The 24,511-nt window shown below is 39.4% G+C and overlaps 2 protein-coding genes across 2 annotated transcripts in view; both read right to left on the bottom strand.

Annotated features, from left to right (window-relative positions):
* mst1rb (macrophage stimulating 1 receptor b) overlaps positions 1–10,373 on the bottom strand; it is a 25,343-nt gene extending 14,970 nt beyond the window's left edge. Inside the window, exons 1-5 of the mRNA XM_037679290.1 lie at positions 9,168–10,373; positions 2,953–3,129; positions 2,608–2,730; positions 544–714; positions 296–456 (exon numbers count right to left, since the gene is read on the bottom strand). Of these exons, the coding sequence (XP_037535218.1) occupies positions 296–456; positions 544–714; positions 2,608–2,730; positions 2,953–3,129; positions 9,168–10,373 (1,838 nt within the window). The remainder of the gene's footprint in view (positions 1–295; positions 457–543; positions 715–2,607; positions 2,731–2,952; positions 3,130–9,167) is intronic.
* Positions 10,374–18,890: 8,517 nt separating this feature from the next.
* Positions 18,891–23,973, bottom strand: mon1a (MON1 secretory trafficking family member A). The gene is made up of 4 exons (XM_037679134.1): positions 23,964–23,973; positions 23,125–23,890; positions 21,649–21,796; positions 18,891–19,466 (listed from the first exon to the last, which is right to left on the bottom strand). The coding sequence occupies exons 1-4, from the start codon at positions 23,971–23,973 to the stop codon at positions 19,326–19,328; spliced, it is 1,065 nt and encodes a 354-aa protein (XP_037535062.1). The 3' UTR covers positions 18,891–19,325.
* Positions 23,974–24,511: the final 538 nt, after the last annotated feature.

The following is a 24,511-nucleotide window of genomic DNA, read 5'->3' as shown; positions in this document are numbered from 1 at the left end:
TGTATGTGTATATATATATATATATATATGTATGTGTATATATATATATGTATGTGTATATATATATATATGTATGTGTATATATATATGTATGTATATATATATATATATATATATATATATATATATATATGAGTTAATGTATTATTTTTATATATAAATGTTATGTTTCTGTTCAGTGCCCTGAGATGACTGATGTTTTGAGTTGGCGCTACATAAATAAACTGAATTGAATTGAATTGAATATATACAGTATATATATTGTGTATGGAACAGGCTTCCTGACACTACTCACTGTGTGTTGTTGCTTTTGAGTGGAATCACGGAGCACGCAGTCTGCCCCAGTCGAACTTGGTGGGTTCTGGAGGTGATAGAAGGTCGTAACCGTGACTGGAACTCAAATCCACACAAGGTTAACTCTGTTTGACCATCAGGAGGAGCCGTCCGTGGGAAGAACTACATTTAGAAATATATATGTTTCTGCATCACATTAAACACTCATAGTTTAAAGTTTCCTGTCCTGGATTAAAGACCAAAACTCACCCCTGTTAGCCCAGGTGGGCAGGATTCATTTTTCCAGAGGCTTTGGCAGTCGCTCTCCCACAAACACACTCCAGAGCACCACCCACAGCCCATGAACTTTGGGGCTGACAGACACATGGCACAGGTCATAAAGTGCTGACAGCCTGGCCCTCTTTGGGGCACCTGAATCATCTAAACAACAAATTTTTGGAATTTATTTCACTTAGTATATTTGTACATTTCAAAGCAAAATCACCAAATTGCCCCGCTTTACTCACACCCCAAACACAACTCAACCTTTCTATTGAAAATAAACCCACACACAAATGCTCAGTCAACGGTGGAAAGAAAGAAGCAAGTAAAGATGATGGATTGATGGAGGACATGCTGATGTAGATATGTATGTGAGGAAAAAGGAAGCTCAGGAACAGCTCGTCTGCGGGAAAGTGTCACTATCTTTGGGATGAACTTTGCAACTTAAAACCTTTTTTGTCTTAAAAAAAATCATACGACAAAAGGAGATGGGTAAAAATACTGAAATAGAAACACAGCAAAATGACCATTCACAGTGAAGTCAATGCTAACAAGCCAAGAGTTTATGGCACCATCTTGGTAGGTTCTACATGATATGAGCGTGAACATAAATGCCTGATACAAAACATTAACTCAGCCAAGGAGCCAAATATTTTTAAATTATTTGTTTTTATTACCAGAACGTGAACGTCAAAGAATGTGGTGTTTGTGTTTTCTGATAAAGCAGTACTATAATACACGTTTAATATCTATGGGGTGGTCACTCTGTAGACTGTTATAACTACTGTAAAGCAGGATACTGATGGTAGATATAACCACTGACAGTGTATCAACAGTATTATTAACATAAAAACTAGTAACAACATAAATAAAGTTACAAACCTGTTTTACATTTTTATTGATAAAATCTTAAAGTTAACAAATATTCAAATATTAAAATAATAATATAATAATAGACAAATCTCAACTATTCACATCTAAATACTGAAATCCAGAAATATGTGTAAAAAGCCTCCATTAAATAAGCATGTTATATTAGTCTAAGTACAAATACCTAAAGACACTGGCAGCAGAGCGCTGGTTAGACTAAATAGATGAAACTTAAATACCATTTAAAGTGCAGTAATAAACTGGTCTATAATAATGTAATGTAATAAACAGCACTGATCGTTTTATCACTGAGTTGAATATTAACTAAGTGCTATGAAGTGACAGCTGTAAAGGTCTAGTTTATATATATTTTGGTCTAATGATTGATCCATGAGTACAAGGTAAATGGTGTGTGGGTCTACATTTTGTCCCCGCTAATTTTTGACTGGGGAGACTCATTACAGTCTATTCTTGTCACCTTTTGTTTACAGTATACACAATTTATGTTTATTTAAGTAAATTAAAGCAATTGTTAATTAATAAATAAATTATAGATTTTTTTTTTAGACAGACTACACAGCATACATTACCCACAAGACATTAACAGTGAGTGGCTTTGGCAGTAAACATTACACAGTGAAGGGTGTAGCACCAAGCAAGATGGCAGCCACACTTACCTAACAATATTACTGGTCATTCCTGTTTATTTCTATTTCAGTGGGAAAAATGTGTCTTTATGGTTTGTTTTTTTATTATTATTATTATTATGAGCAAGTGGCATGAGACGTTCCTTTACTGCCTTCAACTAAATACAAGATTTAAAAACTTTATTTTACCATAAATATGTTGTTTTTTTTCATCAATCTTTCAAAATATACATTTCACAACTTCTTCTTCCTTTGCATGACAGCCTAGCTTATTAGAGGCCAGGGTAATGAGGCTTATCCAAATAATTAATAATTCAGCACCACTTAATAGCCATCCAGACAGACTGCAAACACTCGGGCACCTCTCCAAAGCATCACAAAAAGATGGCTCAGTTTCAGTGTAACAGGACCCGACTGTCGGGTCTTTGAACATCGAGAGGAAATTTTACTCCAAGTGCTTTACTTTGTACAGTGACAATCAACGTAACTCAATACAGGTATGCAAAATCTGATTTGGAGTACATTGTGGCTGTACCTTGTCTCCGACCACAAATAGTAAATACTCAGAAGAGTACACGGCTGCAATCGACGACACCCTCTGATTTTCTACCAGGGAGTAATTAGCAAAGATAACAGGGCTGGATCTGGTCAGTACAAGCTGCCAACACAGACACAATCATTAGTAACAGACCACACTCACTAATTTAAATACAAAATTTACCTAAATGGTTAAATGGTTATATATATATATATATATATATATATATATATATATATATATATATGTATATATATATATATATATATATATATATATATATATATATATATATATATATATATGTATATATATATATATATATATTGCATTGCTGTGTACCTGCAGCAGACGTCCAGTTGAGGTGCCAATGTGGGCAACAGTTTTGTTCTCAATAGTTGTAACCAGCAGAGATGTGAGCAAGACGTTGGTCATCTGCCTGTTGAAGAGGTCCACCCTGTAGTAGGGCTTTGACACCATGGTGGGGTGGTCTCTACACGTAGCGTTGTTCTCCATGCTCTGCCAACAGGCCCCCCCAGCAGCAGAGGACACAGACAGGAGCCAAAGAAGAAGAAAGCAAAGAAGTCCTTATTATTTAAGATCTGAAAGCTGAGAAAGTCTGTAACTTGATTAGCAGCAGGGTAAAAAAAAAAATCTCATCTTTGTATTTTTAACAGATAAAACAATGTTGTGTGACAGTTTCCAGGTTCAAGAACAATTTTAAATGCTCTAAATATTTTCTAAAATGGAACAAATCCTTCATCCTGATGACTGAGCAAACAAACTCCATCTGCTGCTAAAGGCTGATGAAGGTTAAATTCCTGTAAGTGTTTCTGTCTGTGCTTTGATGAGTTAAACACAACACAATACAACACAATGCAACACAATACAACACAATTCATGGGTGAACTTTGTTCAAAAACAATACAAGGTGAGATAAATGGTTCTGATTTATCACACAATAACAGCTGCACCTTGGAAATAGTCAGACGTATTAAGTATTTCGACCTTTTTTTTCCCTGGGGGGACACGATGTGACTTGTACTTGTCACCAGGGTGATCATGATCACCCTGTGTGTCTGCAGACACGGTCTGTTAGAGTAATGTAATTAGTTAATACATTAAAAGGCTGTGATAGATGACCGCATGATGCAGTTCTGATGGTGCAGGTGGATGGAGAGGGTGTCTTGCATAAAGAATCAAAAAGGTCACAGCCCTAAAGGGCCAATCTTCAAAAACAAAACAAGCCTTTATTTATTACAAAACAAGTGAAGTTTCACAGATATACAGCAACTGAAAAATCCAAGACTATATCATTTTTACTTTTTCTGGTGCTGATTGGAGAAGTTTCTAAAGTTAGCTTCAGGCACAGACAAAAAAAAAAAGAATCTGAATACGTCAATGACAATGAGTAGCATAATTCATTCAATATTTATTTATACAAGTTAGTTTCATTGAACTTACATTTAACCTACAAAGTGCTCAACAACCTAGCTCCATCTTATATTACAGATCTTGTTGTTCCATATTTTCCTAACAGAGCACTTCGCTCTCAGACTGCAGGTTTACTTGTGGATCCTAGAGTTTCCAAAAGCAGAATAGAAGGAAGATCTTTCAGTTATCAGGCTCCTCTCTTGTGGAACCAACTTCCAGTTTCTGTCCATGAGCCTGACACATTGTCCAGTTTTAAGACTGGGCTTAAGACTTTCCTTTTTGATAAATCCTATAGTTAGGGTTGGCTTGGGTTTCCTGAGCTATGACTGCTGGAGGACAAGCTGACCACATTTTTTTTCACTCTGCTCAACCTGTTTTGTGTTTATAATTATTTTTTCTATCCTTGACATGTGTTTTTTGTTTTTCAGGTACACCTGGACCAGTGGTGTAGTCTACGCAATACGTGGATATACCGAGTATACCCACTAGAAAAGCTCAAGAATTTCAGTATACCCACTTAAAAGTGCCCAATGATACATGACATATCATTATGCATGTGGCACTGATATGTTAAAGAGCAGTTAGACACTTCCGTAACAATATATCTGCAGCGCTTGCTTATTCCATTTGCTTGTCCAGTGAGTTATAGTATAATTCTGTACTTACTACTTAATACTTGAACATGTTTTGCTTTGATACTGTTTTATAAATTATATAACATGTTTTTAATACAAAGCTAACTGTTATACAAATTTGTTGTTCATTTACTTAAATATAAGCATCAGAGAAATTTGACGATTACATTGTACTAATCAGTGTACTTTGGTTTCTAAGCACAGTATACCCACTACAAAAATTTAGACTACACCATTGACATGGACCTACATCTGGACCTGCCATTCTGTGTTTGTCTGTCTCTCCAACCTGTCCTCTCAACCAGCCGGTCAAAGCAGATGGCCGCTTGTCCTGAGCCTGGTTCTGCTGGAGGTCTCTTCCTTTTAAAAGGGAGTTTTTCCTTTCCACTGTTGCCACTGTGCTTGCTCAGGATGGGAGACTGCAACGAAGCCAAGATTCAACTTGTCTGCGGGATTCCTTAGATAGAGAACTTTATTAATTGGCTTTTATGTATGAGAATGGGGCAGCACGGTGGCGCAACTGGTAGAGCTGCTGCCTCTCAGCAAGCAGGTCCTTGGTTCAAACCCCGGTCCAGGGGCCTTTCTGGGTGGAGTTTGCATGTTCTCTCTGTGCATGCGTGGGTTTTCTCCGGGTGCTCCAGTTTCCTCCCACAGACCAAAAACATGCATGTTAGGCTGATTGGTAACTCTAAATTGTCCCTAGGTGTGACTGAGAGAGTGAATGGTTGTTTGTCTCGTTTGTCTCTATGTGGCCCTGTGATGGACTTGCGACCCGTCCAGGGTGTACCCCGCCCCTCGCACAGTGATTGCTGGACATGGGCACCAGCGACCCCCGTGACCCAAAATGGAATAAACGGGTAAAGATAATGGATGGATGGATGAGAATGTTCCTGTAAAGTGCCCTGAGACAACTTTGTTGTGAACTGGCGCTATATAAATAAACTGAATTTAATTTAATTGAACTGAATTGAGCCTCCATGACTCATTTAAAAGAGAGACCTGATTTAAACAAAGAACACAGACAAGGTACAGTCATGTAAAAAGCATACAATGAAAATTAAATAGAAGTAATGATAAAAATAAATTAATTAACTAAAAAGCAGCTACATTATAAAACAAAGTAAAATTCTAAAAATAAGAATATGTCTTAATTGCCATGCATGAACTTAGCAGTTGTTTAAAATCCATTAGAGAGGTCAAGGTCGAGAGCTTCAGATCTTTTTGCAAGATATTCCAGGAAAAAGGAGCAGAGTAGGAGAAGGAATAATAAAAAATAATAATAAAAATCAAAACAATAAGGATTATATTCATAATTACAATATTTGAATTGACATGCTGAGCCGCTGCCTCTCAGCGAGAAGGTCGCCGATTCAAATCCCGGCCTTTCTGGGTGGAGTTTGCATGTTCTCTCCGTGCATGCGTGGGTTTTCTCCGGGTACTCCAGTTTCCTCCCACAGACCAAAAACATGCATGTTAGACTGATTGATAACTCTAAATTGTCCCTAGGTGTGAGTGAGAGTGAATGGTTGTTTGTCTCGTTTGTCTCTATGTGTCCCTGTGATGGACTGGAGACCTGTCCAGGGTGTCCCCCACCTCTCGCACAGTGAGTGTTGACATGGGCACCAGTCACCCCTGTGACCCAAAAAGGAAGAAGCAGGTAAAGATAATGGATGGATGGATGGATGGATGGATGGATGGATGGATGGATGGATGGATGGATGGATGGATGGATGGATGGATGGATGGATGGATGGATGGATGGATGGATGCTGAGAGCACAATAAAAAAAAGGATGTAGACTTTTGGTCCTCTCTGATCAAAGGTCTAAAACAAGGAACTACAATTTTTTCTGAGCATTCAAAATTGAAAAAAATAGCATTTTCCTACAAAAATGGAACTTAAACTCATAAGATGTCCTGCATAAGAGATGAAGTGACGTTGGTGTTTCACAGCAAAATATAGAGTCAATCTACCTTAAATCTAAGAAAAGCAAAAATCTTTGGGAATAAATCATATTATTAAACAAATTTTCTACTTCAGCTGAGCAACAAATGGACAAAACATTATATTACCAAAAAAAGCTTATATAGATATTAAAAGTACACGTCCCCTTATATGGACAATACTGGAAACAAGATCATCACAGCTGAGTGTGAAGAAACCAGCTTCTCTAACTCTGAGGCCATAGTTCTCAACAGGAACATTGTGGCAAGCTCCTTACAGCACGGAGGGGAGTCTTTACTTCAAGCAAAGTAGTTCAAGGATCTGAGAGTCTTGTTCAGGATGGAGCAGGAGATGGACTGACAGACTGGTGAGTAGCGTGCAGTAATGAGGACATGGTGATGCAGGAACTCTGTCAAAAGCAAAGCTCTCAATTTACTGCTCTATCTAATGTGTTCCAACCCTCGTCCTCTGGTCAGGATCATGACCAAAAGAGCAAGATCCCAGGTACAAGTAACTGAAATGAGCTTTCTCTGTAGAGTGACTGAGCTCAGTCTTAATAATAAGGTAAGGAGCTTCTTTGGTTAAGGGGAGATTAGAGTACAATACCTCAGCATCAAAAGAAGTTAACTGAAGATATCTAATTAGGATGCATCTTGATGCACATCCCACTGGGAGGAAAGTCATGAATAATCCTCGAATTTGTTGTGTTTGTAAAAGACCTTAGGATTCCCAGGAGGAGCCTGAACATGTCACAGAGGAGAGGGATGTCATTTAGTTTAAAAAAAAAAAAAAAAAACAGAACAGGAATTCTCACCACAACTCTCAAAACACAAAATATCTAATATAAAAAAACATGAAACTATGTAAAATAGACATTTGGGCTACCTTTCCATTAAAATGATTACATCTTGTGCAATAAAGTTCATAATGTTCAAAAACCCTAGAAAGATTCAAACATGAATCACACCAGAAAAACAGGGCATCATTTTTAAATGAACAACTTAGCCAACAGATGCAGAAAACTATTACCAGCACTCTCACTTGGCCTCAGCCAAATTTTCATTCCATTTGAGGTTTGTATAAATCTGAATTCATCTATATAAATCAGCTTTAAATCTGAATTGATGAGTTGTATTGCTGGGAATACATAATCTGAGCTCAACCTGCTTGATGTTCTTTCCTTCCTTGTCACCCATGTGCTAAATGGACAAATGCTAAATGGGAGATTTAGCGACGTGAAAATCTGACACAGTCTGCAGGCTTTCTTAAATAGACTACTACTTCTTTTTATTTTGGCTTTTTTTCTCCACAGTGAGTCGTCCTCCTCCATCTCTGTCCTCTGCATCCTCTGTCCTCACTCCAACTACCTCCATGTCCTCTCTAACTGCCTCCATATATCTCCTTTTTGTCTTTTTCCTGGCAGCTGCATTTCTAACATCCTTCTACCAATATACCCACTGTCTCTCCTCTGAACATGTCCAAACCACTGTCCCTCCTCTGGACATGTCCAAACCATCTCAGTCTGGCCTCTCTAACTTTATCTCCCATTTGTTCAACCTGTGCTGTACCTCTGATGATCTCATTCCTAATCTTATCCATCCTTGTCACTCCTAAGGAGAACCTCAACATCTTCATTTCTGCCACTTCCAGTTCTTTCTCCTGTCCTTTTTACCATACAACATAGCTGGTATTACAACTCTTACGTAAACTTTTCCTTTGACCTTTGAAGCCACCCTTTTTGTCTCAAATCATTCCTGAAAGTTTTCTCCATCCACTCCATCCTGCCAGGACTCTCCTTTTCACCTCTTTACCACACTCCCCATGTTTCTGGACAGTGGACCCCAAGTATTTGAAGTCCTGCACCTTTGTGACCTCTGCTCCTTGTAGCCTCACTGTTCTGCTAGCCTCCCTCTCATTCACACACATGTACTCTGTCTTACTAGGACTGACTTTCATTCCTCTTCTTTCAAGTGCATACCTCCACCTCTCCAAGTTCTCTTCCACCTGGTCCCTGTTCTCACCACAGATCACAATGTCATCTGCAAACATCATAGTCCACGGGGATTCCTGCCTGACCTCATCTGTTAGTCGTCCATCACCAGAGCAAACAAGAAGGGGCTCAGAGTCGATCCTTGATGCACTCCTACCTTCACCTTTAAGCTATCTGTCACTCCTACAGCACATCTCACCACTGTCCTGCTGTCCTCATACATGTCCTGTACCAGTCTAACATACTTCTCTGCCACTCCATATTTCCTCATCACTATAATGATGTATGAGGAAATACAAAGTAGGAACTATTTAAATTGATGACTTCTACTTATTGTTATTTTTTATGTATGTAAATACTCCTGTTCAGTGCCTTGAGATGATTTCTGTTGTGAATTGGCGCTATATAAATAAACTGAATTGAAATATTTTCTTTACATGCATTACCTCTTCACGAGTTCTCCCTAAAGCAGTCACATTCAAGTGTACTGAATGTGACTGACTGTTTTCCTGATCAGGTGAAATTGTTGTGTGTTTGTGAACTGATGGGCTCACCTCATGGGGACAACTCTCACAAGGCTGGAAATGACAAAGACCTCTGGAAAGCTGCTCTGGTCCAGATTCGCAGCAACCATCGACCCCATCAACGATTGCTTTGTTTACATTGTCCATAGGGAAGGCGCACAGAGCCGAGTCGTGCTCTGTGACCCCGTTGTCATGTGTAACAGCAAACACCCCATAGAGGATGTCATCCTCCTCTTCTGCCCCTAGTTCCTCTGCCAGCTCCCTGCCGGCTTTGCCAAAATAAGCTGCCTGGACCACATTGTACACCACATCCTTGTAGGGTTCACTGCGTGTGTTCCTCTTCCTGCGTTTTGGCTCAAAGCGACACTCAAGGATCAACTCACGATATCGTTTAACCTCCCATTCGCTCCGTGGGAGACGTCCCAGACGAGTCTGAAATGGTGATGAGTCCTGATCGGGGCTCTCCCTCTGAACTGAAAGGAAGTAGACAAACTCCTGAGTGAAGAAGCTGTAGACATATTCGATATGGTAAATCCTCCGAAGGTTGGGCAGGACAGTCAAGCCTCGCACATCACTGTAGAAACCATCCTCTGTGCCCAGCGGTCTCCGAACTGATATTGATTTCCTTCCATAACGCTGGGTTACGCTGTCATTGACAGTAGCAGCTACAAAGAAGTAGACTGTCTGACCCTCCTCTACCATAGACACTTTGGTGCCAAGAGGGCTAGCCACACAGTCAGGACAATAAGCCGCAGAATTAGCACGCTTTTTGAACAAACACTTAGAATGAGAAGGAGGCTCTCCATCTGAGTTCAGCTGGTGAAAATAACACACTCCGTACTGAGAACTTCCACAAGAATATAAATACATAAAGAGAGTATCCAACAGCAAGACTTGATTGTTTGTGTCCTCTAAAGAGTTGTAATCCTTGTCAATGTCACATAAATCACAAATCTGACACTCTGGGCTTCCTACAGGCCCAGTGGGGAGCTCCCACACCTTCTCCAAGCTCCTGTTGACAGCTTCAATCACATTCTGTGAAGCCACATACACTTCCTGGTAAAACGGGTTGTTCACTATGTTCTGGATGGGCCCCTGTGCCTGAAAGTAGGGTTTGGTGTACACCAAAGAGAAATTAACTGGGCTGGGGGCCTGTGATGGACAGTTGGCCAGAGCAAGGGCTAGCAGAGTCTGGAGCCAGACACATGTCCTCCACTCTGTGGTCCAGTGGATCATCTCCACTCCAGGGTCCAAGGGGGAGCGACAGCACAGGCAATGTGGGGTTACCTCCACGTGTGAAGTTGCAGAAAAATCATCCTGAACACCAACTAACAAAAACCTGCAAAAGGTAAAGAATAATGATTAATATATTAGATGAACATCAGACATCTTCAACAAAAACAGCTGCTTATTGAAAGTTATTTCTGAAAATATCTGTATATTTATATCGCCTGAGGCAGGAGAACAAGATGAGCTCGACACTAGAAAGTTGAGTCTTAAACTAGTGCGTGGAGGTGGGGGGTTGCCAGCTCTTATGCTACACCAGATTCAAGTTAATCCAACTTGACAAGATCTTGCTCTGCTGTCTAAGATGCCCCGAAAATCTGGGAAAAATCCAGGAAGTCGCTGCTCCAAGACAATAAGATAAAACACCTGGCAAATAGTTGGCACTTTATTATACAGCATACTACTGATATATGGCCGAGATGGGGTAGAGGCAGGGTGGCCGACCCGGGAGCTGAAAGCCCCAAGCTCCATCCCCAGTTATTGCACATCTCATGGTGTCTCTGAGAAGCACGCCCTATCCCCAATTGCTCCCCGGGTGCCCCCAAAAGCCACCCACTGCTCCACCCACCTGAGTGTATCCCAGGTGTGATGGGTTAAATGCAGTGAGCCAATTTCGCCATTGTATGGGAACATACTGTACAACACAACACATTATTATTATTATGTTGAACAAACAAACCAAATGGAATTTAGACATTTTTAAAAGCAAAAATAAGTGTTTATCTATTTGAACAGGGTAAAGCTTTTGTTTGCTTAGTATTTTGGGGTATTTTTAGCTTCTTCTTTTTTTCGGCTGATCTTTTTCTAAGAGGTCACTACAACGAGCCAACTCGCACAAAGATTTGACAATTGTTTATTTCTAGGGGTGCACTGATAAATCAGCCGGCCGATTTATCGGCCCTGATTTCCTTAATTTGGGGAAAGCGGAAATCAGCCGATACTTGCATGAGAAACCGATTTTACCTATTTTTATAGTTTTAACAACAATTGTCTGAACTTCATTTATATTTCAGAGCACTACCTCATGGCCAGTTAAAACAAGTTTGTATTTTTTCTAGGATAATGTTCAAGCGTATGTTTTTCAATAAAATGTTGGAAAATTGAAAGTGCATAGTGACCTTATAACACCTGACAGTGTCGCTTATAAAACAAAATCGATATCAGCCAAAATCGGAATCGGCAGATCAGACTTTTTAAAAGTCAGTGATCGGTGATTGGCCAGAAAACTGCAATCGGTGCACCCCTATTTATTTTGACGGATCCCCTTCCTGACACAACCACTGACCACAGAGCTATCAGAGTGTGGAAAAGATTGTGGGTTAAGCTAAACAAGATAATGTGGGGTAGAGGCAGGGAGGCTGACCTGGGACCTGAAAGCCCCAGACTCAATCCCCAGTGATGACAACACATTATTATTATTAAAATTGTTCATTGTTCGTTTGCTCCAGCATCACATTGAAGTACAAGCTGCATGTAAACACTCTGTCTCTGAAAAGCAATGTAATGCTCACCATTGCTGCAACTATTCCCAGCAGAGCATTTGAAACTAGGATCATCCATCAAACTGAGGGATAATGATAAAAGCATGTGTGGTTAGAACAAATTTCCCATTGCTCACCACAAACACTGTTTAGAAATGGTAAAGTTTGCAGAGAGCTGATTTAGTCGTGATTATTGGGAACAAATGCAAGCCTTCCTGATGGGAATTTCTAAACCAGTCATTCATGCTGGTTACTTTGTATTTGTTCTGGTTAAATCTCCAAATTTAGTTTCTTTGTTAAATCAACAACAAAAAAACAGCTGAAAAGTTAAATTTGGATCCATTGCTCAGCTTAATCCCAACAATTTGGGCGAATCAAAATGTTTCCACTGCTCATCCTGATCAGTGTTCGTACAGCAACCACCTCCAAACACTGTCTTCACCTGAGCAGACGCCGTCAGGTGGATCATTAACTGGTCCCATTACAGTACCGCTGTATTCAGAACCTCAGGCTCACTACTTTACATTCCTGTCACAACCGCTTCGTGCCGTTCTGAGGGGAAAGATGTGCACGGACTGATGGCCAGAAGACAACATGTACCCTTTAAAGTTTTCCAAGAGACAAAAAAAAACTTTTTTTTCCTTTTCAAGCTGAACTAAGTCAAGTTATTTTGTGTAAAAAGTACTCAAATAGGTCAAAAGTTACATATTTCTGGGAAAGCAGACCTTGCTCTTGCAGGAGGCAGCTGCACTGAAAAATGTGAAGTAAGAAAAAAGACTTTGCATCAATAATTCATAGGACGGCACCGATGTTGAGTTACATTTTAACATTTTCATCTCCATGTGAAATTGTGTCTAAGGTTCGAGGACATGCGTATACATAGTAATGGCACTGATTGACTTTCTTCTTGTGACAAATAAAGCAAATGGTTTCCATTCACTGTGCTATTACAGTCCTGAATCTAGATTTTAACTAAAGCTGCTTCAGTACAAACCAAACTACCACATTATGCCACAAGTTTATTGTAATACTTAAAGGGAAGTTCAGATCTTTTGAAGTGAGTATTACCTGTTGAACATAGCTCTTTGAACACTCTCAGCCTGGAAAAAGCGTTTAATTCTGAACAGATAAATGAATTAACAGCTCGTCTGAGTGGGGACAAGACAGAAGTGAGTTGCTCTCATCTTAAAACAACTCTATAAAAATGGTTCATGTGAACATATTAAAGGTCTAGCATTACTTTAGGAAATTCATATACCACCACATTTATTCCAGTTTTAAACTAAGATGTAGCCACTTTTGTCAAACCTCATAAAGAATAAAAAAAACAGTAAGCGATATTACAATGTCTTGCTTGAGCTTAGAGTTTGTGTTATAAAAGAGTGTCACACCAAATCTAAGCCCAGTATCTGTAAACATTAATGAGCTGTAGCACTTTGGTGTAGATTAGTTGTGTTCACCGTTTTGAATTGGGTTGACTTCAAAAGTTAACGAGTTGTAGATATACAGCTTATAGTTAGTTACGCTCTGATAGTTTCACTGAAATCCATCCAGTGGTTTATAGAATATTTTGCTAACAAGAAAGAAGTATTGATTGCAATAGTTAATCCCTATGATTTAAGCAAACATGTTGTGCAATGATATCAACTTCACATTTTACAGTTAATAAAGCAAACATTTTCTTATATTCCTTTTGGATGTGCCCCAGGCAGCAGATCAAGTGCTAGAGCTAGCTGCTGCTGCCACTATTTGTTCTTGCAAACAATCATATAAATATATATTTAAATAACCAGGTAATGGAAATCTTACCTTCAAGTATAAGGCTTATTTTTTTAACTGTTGAATTGTGATAAAATCTATGTGACTGGAATTGTTTTAATCCACTTTGAGCTTGACTCTGCTCCGACAAGTCGTTAGCTCATTGGTCTGAATAAAACCTTCTGTAAACTGAGGTCCTTCAAATATCTGCAGCAGGTAAGATATTACCTGTCCATAACTTTGTGGAATATATTAATTGAAGCAGATTCATGAGATTTAGAGTTGCAGTGTAGGTGTACACTGCCAGAGGCAAGAACGTATTATGTACTAGAAACATCATGAATTAATTATTAATATGTGCCACTCTGCCTTTATCATCATTTATCTTTGTAATCCCATCTTCCACTGGTTGTTACTCTCAGTGGATCCGTTCATGTGGAGCAACACTGACAGGACGAGTTTAACCCACAGGTAAACTCACTTTATCAAGTCATTCATGGGAAATAAAGCAGGAGTCTGTATAAAGGTTTTATTTTGAAATCACTTGGGAGCAGTGATCATTTTATGGTTATGATTCGAGTTCTAAAGAAAAGGAATTGTTAAAATGACTATATGTTTATTTATTTATTGCCATGTTGAAATAAAGTAGGTTTGTTCCAACTTACCTGTGCAGGTGAGTCTCTGTCGTTTTCCTCCTTGGAGAAGCAACAATTTTATGTCAGACTGAGGCAAAATAAGGTAAACAAACAAAAAAGGCTCGCGTTTACAGCCTGTTGGTTTGCAGATCAAACCCGGAGGTGTTCCTGCATGACCTGCAGCTTTCTGTGATGTGATCAGACCCAGCTCCTCCTCTCGGTTCGACAGGTTCAGTTCTTTGCGTCAACCACCTCAGTCCGCTCCGTCTCTTCTGTTTTCTGTTCGACAGCAATTTGTACGACCTGTACTGGAGCATCTGCTGTTTTCATAGTTCTCAGACGGTTTGGACGACTTCCAGCTCGTCTTCATCCAGCTGAACTCATTTCATGAAGCTCTGCAACAAATCCTCAGAGCTTTGCAGATAACTCTTCAGGAGGCTGTGGCTTTAAACAAAACCACAAACCCTGTACACAGATTTACAGGGTTTTTTTTTTTTTTGGGGGGGGGGGGGAGTGTATTGATAGGTATGGTGTTTACATGATAATTCAGAAACTGGCATAGTAAAGTGTGTGGAAAAGGTATGAACAGGCAATATCTTACCTGTTATGGTTAACTTTGAACAATTTCAGAAATCCATCCATCATCTTTACCCAGTTCTTCCTTTTCTGGTTGCAGGGGTCACTGGTGCCCATGTCCAGCAGTCACTGTGTGAAAGGCAGGGGACACCCTGGACAGGTACCATCACAGGGACACAGAGACAAATGAGACAAACAACCATTCACTATCATTCTAGGGACAATTTAGAGTTACCAATCAGCCTAACGTGCATGTTTTTGTCTGTGGGAGGAAACCCATGCAAGCACGGAGAGAACATGCAAACTCCACCCAGAATGGCCCCCACAGCCAAGATTCGTTCCAGCGACCTTCTTGCTGAGAGGTGGCAGCTCTACCAACTGCACCACCGTGCAGCCCACCTCAGAAATCAAGTTTCATTCTTACCAGAGCAACAAGCTAACAGCTAGTCAAAGTGGGTCTAAGACCCAAGTGAAACAACTCAAGTTTCTAAAATGTCTGAAACAAAAATGCACTGGAACAGCTAGTCTATGCTAACGAGGGGAGAATATGTGTTGCCATCTTGGTAGGTGCTCTGTGGCATCCCGAGTTACTGCCGGCGTGGCAGCAGGTCACAGATATCTGAGAGGGAAATGAACTTAACTAAAAAGCCTCATGTTTCACCGCTGTTAAAAATATTGAAACCTGAACTTCATTTAACATGGTATTAGTTAAAATTGTAATTACAATTTATTTCCTTTCAGAATACTACCAGGTAGTCACTGACTATATGGTTGTAGCTCTCTCTGGACTACTTACTGTAAGACAGGGTACTGAGGGTATAGGTACCTGCTAACTTAAAAAAAAAACATTACTAACACATTAACTGAAATCTTATCACTAGATACCAAGATAGTTTTAATGTGCATAACATGTAGTTTGTATTTGTGACATATTGTGTAAATACTGAAGTTTGTCTAAAAAAGTTCAATCTGGTCCTCTGGACATTCAAAAAACAAAACCAAGCAAAACAACAACAAAAATGTAATGTTATTTATAAATGTAAATGTTTTTTGTTTTGCATTGTTTTGTTTTTTGAATGGCCAGAGGACCAGATTTAACTTTTTTAGATTTTTCTACCAGGATTATTGAGCATGCATCAGGATACTGAAGTTTGTGTTATTTTAAGCCCAATAGATCCAGAGTTGGGGGGGGTGGGGGGGGGGGGGGGGGGGGAGACCACATATAGAAATTGGTTTATGGGCCAACTGCTAACTACAGACAGTTGATTATCGTGGCTCTGCTACCAATTCAACCCATTCAATTCATTTAGATACAGTAGTACCAAGTCACAACAGAAGTTATCTCAGGGCACTGAACAGAAACATTCACAAACATTATAAAGTTGTCTAAGGGAGGATGGAAGCCAGCTGACCAGTGTTTTTATGGTTAGACTAGTTGGATTTAAGTACTTTATAAATTAAAGGGCAGTTATGTTCTGGTCTGGTTATGATTGTAGTACTTTGTAATTTTATTACGATACTGGTAGTGCACCAGCTCTGTGCTCAACCAGGCTTGATGGGAAGTTCATTACAGAATACTCACCACTTGTTTTCCGTGTGTATGTTTAAGTTTAAAAAAGGTGTATTTGTATGACTTCTGTCTGCATTCCTGGACTGATTGCACAACATAAAGCACAGCGCTAACAATGTGTGGCTTTAATTTGTAAATACACCGCGCTAGGCATAGCACCTAAAAAGATGGCGGCAACAATTCTTACCATCAGTGGCTGTCTCAGTGAATCTCAATTACAGTAAAATCGTACAAACATTTTTCTACATACTATTGCCATCCATTTATTCATGTAGATTTCTGTTTTACAAGTACAATTAGCAGCAGCTAGCTTTAGCATTTCCAGTACAGCCTGTGGCATTTCCTGCAGGATTATCTTACAAACCGGATTCCAAAAAAGTTGGGACACTAAAGAAATTGTGAATAAAAACTGAATGCAATGATGTGGATGTGCCAACATCTAATATTTTATTCAGAATAGAACACAAATCACAGATCAAAAGTTTAAACTGAGAGAATGTTTCATTTTAAGGGAAAAATCTGTTGTTTCCAAATTTCATGGCGTCAACAAATCCCAAAAAAGTTGGGACAAGTCCATTTTTACCACTGTATGGCATCCCCCCTTCTTCTTACAACACTCAACAGACGTCTGGGGACAGAGGAGACCAGTTTCTCAAGTTTAGAAATAGGAATGCTCTCCCATTCATGTCTAATACAGGCCTCTAACTGTTCAATCGTCTTGGGCCTTCTTTGTCGCACCTTCCTCTTTATGATGCGCCAAATGTTCTCTATAGGTGAAAGATCTGGACTGCAGGCTGGCCATTTCAGTACCCGGATCCTTCTCCTATGTAGCCATGATGTTGTGATTGCTGCAGAATGTGGTCTGGCATTATGGTGTTGAAAAATGCAGGGTCTTCCCTGAAAGAGATGACGTCTAGATGGGAGCATATGTTGTTCTAGAACCTGAACATAGTTCTCTGCATTAATGGTGCCTTTCCAGACATGCAAGCTGCCCATGCCACAAGCGCTCATGCAACCCCATACCATCAGTGATGCAGGCTTCTGAACGGAGCGTTGATAACAACTTGGGCTATCCTTGTCCTCTCTGGTCCAGATGACATGGCGTCCCAGTGTTCCATAAAGAACTTCAAATCGTGACTCATCTGACCACAGAACAGTCTTCCATTTTGCCACACTCCATTTTGAATGAGCCCTGGCCCAGTGCAAACGTCTGAGCTTGTGGAGCTTGCTTAGAAATGGCTTCCTCTTTGCACTGTAGTTTCAGCTGGCAACGGCGGATGGCACGGTGGATTGTGTTCACTGACAATGCTTTCTGGAAGTATTCCTGAGCCCATTCTGTTATTTTCTTGACAGTGGCATTCCTGTTTGAGGTGCAGTGATGTTTAAGGGCCCGGAGATCATGAGCATCCAGTAGAGTTTTACAGCCTTGACCCTTACGCACAGCGATTGTTCCAGATTCTCTGAATCTTTTGATGATGTTATGCACGGTTGATGATGATAACTTAAAAGTCTTTGCTATTTTACGCTGGGTAACACCATTCTGGTATTGCTGCACTATCTTTCTGCGCAACAATGGTGGAATTGGTGATCCTCTTACCATCTTGGCTTCTGAGAGACACTGACACTCTGAGAAACTCTTTTTATACCCAATCATGTTGTCAATTGACCTAATTAGTGTTAATTGGTCTTCCAGCTGTTCGTTATATGCTCAATTTCCTTTTTCCAGCCACTTATTGCTACTTGTCCCAACTTTTTGGGGATTTGTTGACACTGTGAAATTTTGAATCAACATATTTTTCCTTTAAAATGTTACATTTATTCAGATTAAACTTTTGATCTGTCATCTATGTTATATTACGAATAAAATATTGACATTTGCCATCTCCACATCATTGCATTGTTTTTATTCACAATTTGTTTAGTGTCCCAACTTTTTTGGAATCCGGTTTGTATTTATACTAAAATGACAGTAATGAGAAATGGACAGAGAAGCAAAGGTTTATAAAATAGCATTTGCATTAATAGCTTTGATTTTTTTTTTTTTTTAGATGTAAGCTGTTTTATAATGGCAAAAAATCACTTTGATGTTGACCCAACCACGAAATTGAGATCCTCCAAAGGTATCTACAACAGGTAAGACAAGAATTGCTCTTGTTTTCCACAGAATCCTCAACTTCAAAATGACCAAACTGTATTATTGGATTGGAAAACAGATACAAATGGCCACAGAGTATTAAACAGGCTCAGATTATTAAATTTTTAATTGACAAAACAAATTCATTTTCCAGTTTCTCTCATGGAGTGCCCTTTTTCAGCACTGAGGTAAAATGATAAGTTTCTAGAAATTATGACAGCACATCAGGAATGTGGCTGAGAGGTTTTGTCATATTCTGAGCAAACAAAACATAATGCCACTTGTGTTTCCAGATTTTTCTGATCCAGTTTTATTGTAGTTTGTATGAAGGCAGCCTGTAGCATTAAAAAAAGACAAACAGCGACTCCATATTAAAGGACAGCTGTTACAGTAAAACAATCTTCATTAAGGATCTCAGGAGCAAACAAACACTGCACGGTTTGGGGTCAATAGTTAATGCTTCCTTCACATGGTAAGCAAAATAAAAGTTCTAAAAAAAAACAAATCTACCTGTTTAAAATACTGCTTTAATTTATCTTCATTGCCCAGCCCGTTAAATCACAAACTTAAGAATTGAACAGAGATATCTCAGGATTAAAGAAATGCATGGCCCAGACAATCATTTGTCTACATTGAAGTGATTCCTACTCCATTATCTTATGTGGTTTTTGGCATCAGGCCACACAGTGAATACGAAGCCCCTGGTTTCTTTGTGGGGGGGTCAGGAGGTCAGCCAACAGCAATGACTCAGTATGTAAGTGGACTCAGGATGAAAAGGCGATCCTCTTCCTTCCTGATCCACTTCAGCAGTTTGTTGACGGCGGACACAGCCATGGCCTTGGTCGCCAACGGGCTGAAGCAAAGATAGAGCTCGAAGCCACTTGTCACCTGGAAAGGGGGAAAAAAAAAGCTACAAATAAGATGACGGGCATAAAAAAAAACAGTGTGAAGTAAAGGTAAACTAAGTAAATACTGAGGTCTGACACAAAAAGCTTCCTAAACAATAAAAGTTACACCCTCAGCTTTCAAAGCACACCTGTACAAATGTACAGTGTGTTTTGCAAGTGTTAAACTGCAGCATTACAACACTTCTACACATCATGTTACAACACACAGGGCTACTATTCCTCTGACTTACGGTAAGTCTGTAACTGGCACTGTGTTCGTGTTTTTAAAAATTGTGGATTACCCCTTTATTGAAGGATCACTGAATCAAACTAATAACTTCATTATTAAACTTGCAACAAAAAAAATACCTTATATTTAAAGTCTTAAATTATCACAAGCATCATCACATAACAAATACAGAGTCCTGCTTTTAACCAGAAGACAATGTGTCTAGTTGCTGAATTAAAGGACAACATATATTCTAAATCCATCATTTAACTTCAAATACTTGTCTGTTTTGTTTCTATGAAAAATGTTCTTGTCTTTAGAAACACTGATTCCAGCTGAGATATGATGATGTCATCATGAGGAGCCTGCTGCTGTGTAACAGCTGAATGAGGAGGTTTACTTTGTAACATTTTGGGGGAGTCATCTTCTATGTAGGGACATAATTAATAAATAGTTTTCAATACAATAATCTATAGTTTCCAGGGTTAAATTTTCAGTCCTGTCAGTAAAATATTTAGATTACGAATGCACGATATTATCTGCATGGTATCGGTATTAGCCAATATTAGCGTTAAAGTTCAATATTGGACATCGGCCATTCCATTAAAATAGCTCACTGATATAAAAGATGCTGTTTTTGTATTTTGTACCCAGTGACAAGGATGTCTGCAGCGGCAGAACAACGTGATGACGTCATGTGCACCTACCTGATCTAATAATGGCGGAGAGGAAAATTTCAAACTGTTGGCCGTGTGGAAGGTTTTTCTTTTTTTTTTGCATTGAGGATGTCAGAGTCCCAAGATTTTTGGACTACGTTGAGCCTCGGTACATCGTCCCCAGTCAGATATTTTTCCAATGTAACCACTCGAGTTGCAAGCCGTCATTTCCGACGTCATTGAGAAGCTAATAGCCGATTGCACTTGGGTGAGTTTTACCAAAGACATTTGGACATCAAGTGTTAGCCCTGTTAGCATGATTAAGTCTTACGGCACAATGGATAGACAAAAACTTTGATCTTAAAAAGTCTGTCCTTCATGCACAGGAATGCAGAGGATCCACACTGCAGCTAGGAACCTGGAACAAGACTCCACAAGAGAGACAGCATCGCAGCTGACTAATGCTAATAAATAACATTTAACACTTTTCATTTAATATAAGTTAAAGTGCTATGCATATCATATGGCTGTTACTGAATATATGTCAACAGCTCTTACAGCTGTTACACATTTTTTGTTGCAAATAAGCCTAAATAAGAGGGCTATGTTCTGAAAAAGTACATAAAAAATATCGGTATCGGATATCAGCCAAAAATCCAATATCGTGCATCCTTAATTTAGATTCGACTTGTCCAGCCATCACTGTGTGAGCGGAGAGAACATGCAAACCCCACGCAGAAAGGCCCACACACCGGGATTTGAACCGGCGACCTTCTCGCTGAAAGACAAGAGCTCTACCAACTGTGCCACAACTAAAAACAATTGTGATAATAAGAAGTAAAAATATTTTGTTAAAAATAAACTGTGATTGTGCTTGAGTTGACAAATGTGTGTAAGATTAATGAAAAAAATGTTTTGAGGACAATTTAAAACTGTTCTATTTACAGATTTTTATGCGAGTCCAGTTCATTAAAAAATATTATTTAAACAAAATAATAAATTTCACTGAAATTGTTTTCATCATGTTTTATGAACACATATTTGTGGTGAATTTATCTGGACAAAAAAAACATCTAACGGCTTATTTTGCCGTGTTTAATCATTGTAAAGTTCTTTTCTTTTCATGTTTCATTTTCTTCTTCTGTACTTGCAGACTTAAAACCTACAATCTAAAAAACAAGTAGGAACCTTGTACCGAGGTTATGTTGCTGTTCGACCTGTGAAGTTTGAAAAACAAAATCCTTTTTCATAAAGTGACCAGCTATAGTATAAAGTCAGAAAAATCTGAGTCTTTTTACCCAAGCCAGCAGGTTTTCAGTGTCACTGCAGCGATAGAAGGAGCGCAGGGGTCTGGTTGGATGGTGCAAACTGCTGTGGAGGTCCTGGTACAGTCCCATCAGTCTCTCCTGCTCTTCATCAGACTGGTACACCACTGGAAACTCGGGACTGGAGAGAGAAGACAGAAGGGTTGCACAATGAAACAAGATTGTCTATTTAGCCAGCTAAGTTGTACTGACAGTTGGAGTTTTCACTGTCAAGACGCAGGAGCTCTTAGACTTTTTAAATTTGATCAGAGCTTATTGACCTGCATGATTTCCAGCTCATGGAAGAGCTTACAAATGTTTAGAAACATGAATATATGCAGAAGCCTAATTATTTGCTTTGCACAACTAAGACAGGGTTTACAGCATTTCATGAAAATATAATTCCCTGAGTTTTTCCTTGAGTAAATCCTGGAATTCCAGGAGATACTTCAGTCACATGAAATGCTCAGAACTTAGCACTTTAGGTGGCGGGCACAGGAAGTACACTGTAGCCCAGTGTTTTTCAAAGTGGGGGCCACCAGGGGGCGATAGGGGGCCAGAAAGCTGGAGAGAAGAAGATGATAAAAAAAAAATAAAAAAAAAAGCCAAATTAAAAAATAGTAATAATAATAATAAAAATTGCACATTAGGACAATCTATATCTGTCAGTTCAAGATAAGCACACTTGAGAGAGAGGTTAGATTTATTTTGTTTTGTTCTTCTGGTCAACAGTTTGTTAAAAAGTTTAGGGTTTTTTTCAGTGGGAATATAATACAGTGTTTAAACTATGTTAGTTAATAACATTAACTAGCAGATAATAAGAGTTAGTTAAGCCCCCACAGCCAATCAGTATGAATGCATGTACTATGTACACTGTAGAAGCAGAACATGAACTCAGTGATACTAGAATACTAACATTACCACCTGGTGGTGGATGGGTTAAATGCAGAGACTAATTTCGCCATTGTATGGAAACATACAGTGCTGACACTGTGATGACATTATTATTATTATTATTATTATTAACATGTATTCTTTATGAGTAACTGTGCTGTTCTTTTTCTTCGTAGGAGTATTTTGACAAGGAAAAGTGTCAAACAACACACGAAACGTCATTTTTCATATGAATGCTAACAGAAATTTAAGCAGATTAGTCTAAGTTAACAAACATCAGAACTACTTTTGTAGTACTCATAATTTCTTGGTAGAGTTTAAGGTTTGTCAAGCCAGGTTAAGAAGACGATCCTGCTTGTGGAGCTTGTTTCATAAAAATGTTCTGAAGAAAACAGAGAAACAAATAAATCTGACTCAGCATTTATTAATTAATTAGCTAGTAGTTTAAAGTCTGTGACTCTAAAGTGATATTAAAATAACCAAGTAGACAAATGTTTTCCAATTAATCATTTGGTTAACTTTTTGTTAAAAATAATTTCACTTTAAAATAAATTGTCAGCAGGTACTGGTACTCACCTGGTGTACAGCCCTGAGCTCTTGGATTTGTACAGGAAGTGTCTGAGCTCGGGGATGCCAACCTGCTCCACGGAGTAACTTGGACATTTGAGCGCCTCCTTCAGGGCCTGGTAGGCGCTGCGCTTGCTCAACCTCTCCATGAAGCGGTGCTTGCACTCAGACATGTTAAAAAAGTCCTCTTTGTCGGTTGAGACCAGGATTAGGCAGAGCTCTGACCTGGGCTCCAGGTAAGAGATGTGAGCGTGGAAAAATCCTGCCGTGTTGAACTTGGGCAGGCAGATGGGAGTCCAGCCCTCGCCCTCCCGGAAGGACGAAGAAGAGCCGACGAGGTTCAAGACCAGGTGTAAGTCTATGTGATGCAGAAACTGGTCCTTCTTCCTGACCAGAGTGACCAGGCGGTCACCAGCCAACAGGATGGAGAACACTAAGTTTTTGGCTTTGGCGGCCTGTAGGCTGGATGAGACTACGTCTCTGGCACAGCTGACCAGGGGCAGGCAGGTGACGGCGCTAAGCAGCAGACCAGGATCCCGCTCCAGATGGTGCAGTAGGTTGTCTATGAGGTACTCGGAGCCAGTAAGCAGGCGGCGCAGGTCGTAATTCTGCTTGTGCTGAAAGATGTGGTTGAGCTGAGTGAGGGTGAGAAGGCTGACGATCTGGTAGTAGATGTACTGAAGTTCTCGCAGCAGCTCCTTGTCTGACTGACAGGTCTGTGACACACCCACCAAGACCAGAGGACTCTTGTTGAGAAAAACCACTTTACAACCATCTAACAGAAAGTGAAAAGAAAAAGGGCTGAACTCCAGAACATTTGCAAATCCCACCAACCCAAATTTATTTACAATGAATCATAGTAAACATATCAAATGTTTCAACTACGAAAGTTTTAAAAGTATATTAAAAAAAGTATATAAAAAAAGGTCATTTTGAATTTTATGGCAGCAACACATCTAAAATGAGATTGAAACAGAAAACAAAAGGCTTAAAAGTAAGTGATACAAAAAAAGAAACAACTGGATGAGCACTTTGCAACTACCCATCCATCTCATTCATTTAGTTTTATTTCCTTTATTTAACCAGACAAAAACACTGTTGAGATCAAGATCTCATTTGCATGGAGGGTCTGGACAATTTCCTTTGCTTGTTTTATTCCTTTCCAGGTCGCAGGGGAGTTGATGTTTATCTGTAGTGATCACGGTGTGAGAAGCAGGGTACGTCAAAAATCACAAGACTCTCACAGGGACACAGAGACAAACGAGACTAAAACTATTTACACCCAGGGAACATTCAAGTCAAGTCAACTTTATTTATAGAGCACATTTAAAACAACCTGTTATCAAAGTGCTTAACAACAACAATCAATGAGAGTAAAATTAAAGAGAGAAAAAAA

Source organism: Nematolebias whitei, chromosome 7 (assembly GCF_014905685.2).
Source record: "Nematolebias whitei isolate Nwh7 chromosome 7, NemWhi1, whole genome shotgun sequence".
Taxonomy (NCBI): Eukaryota; Metazoa; Chordata; class Actinopteri; order Cyprinodontiformes; family Rivulidae; genus Nematolebias; species Nematolebias whitei.
Note: the sequence above shows the minus strand (reverse complement) of the source record. Positions and strands in the feature narration are given on the sequence as shown.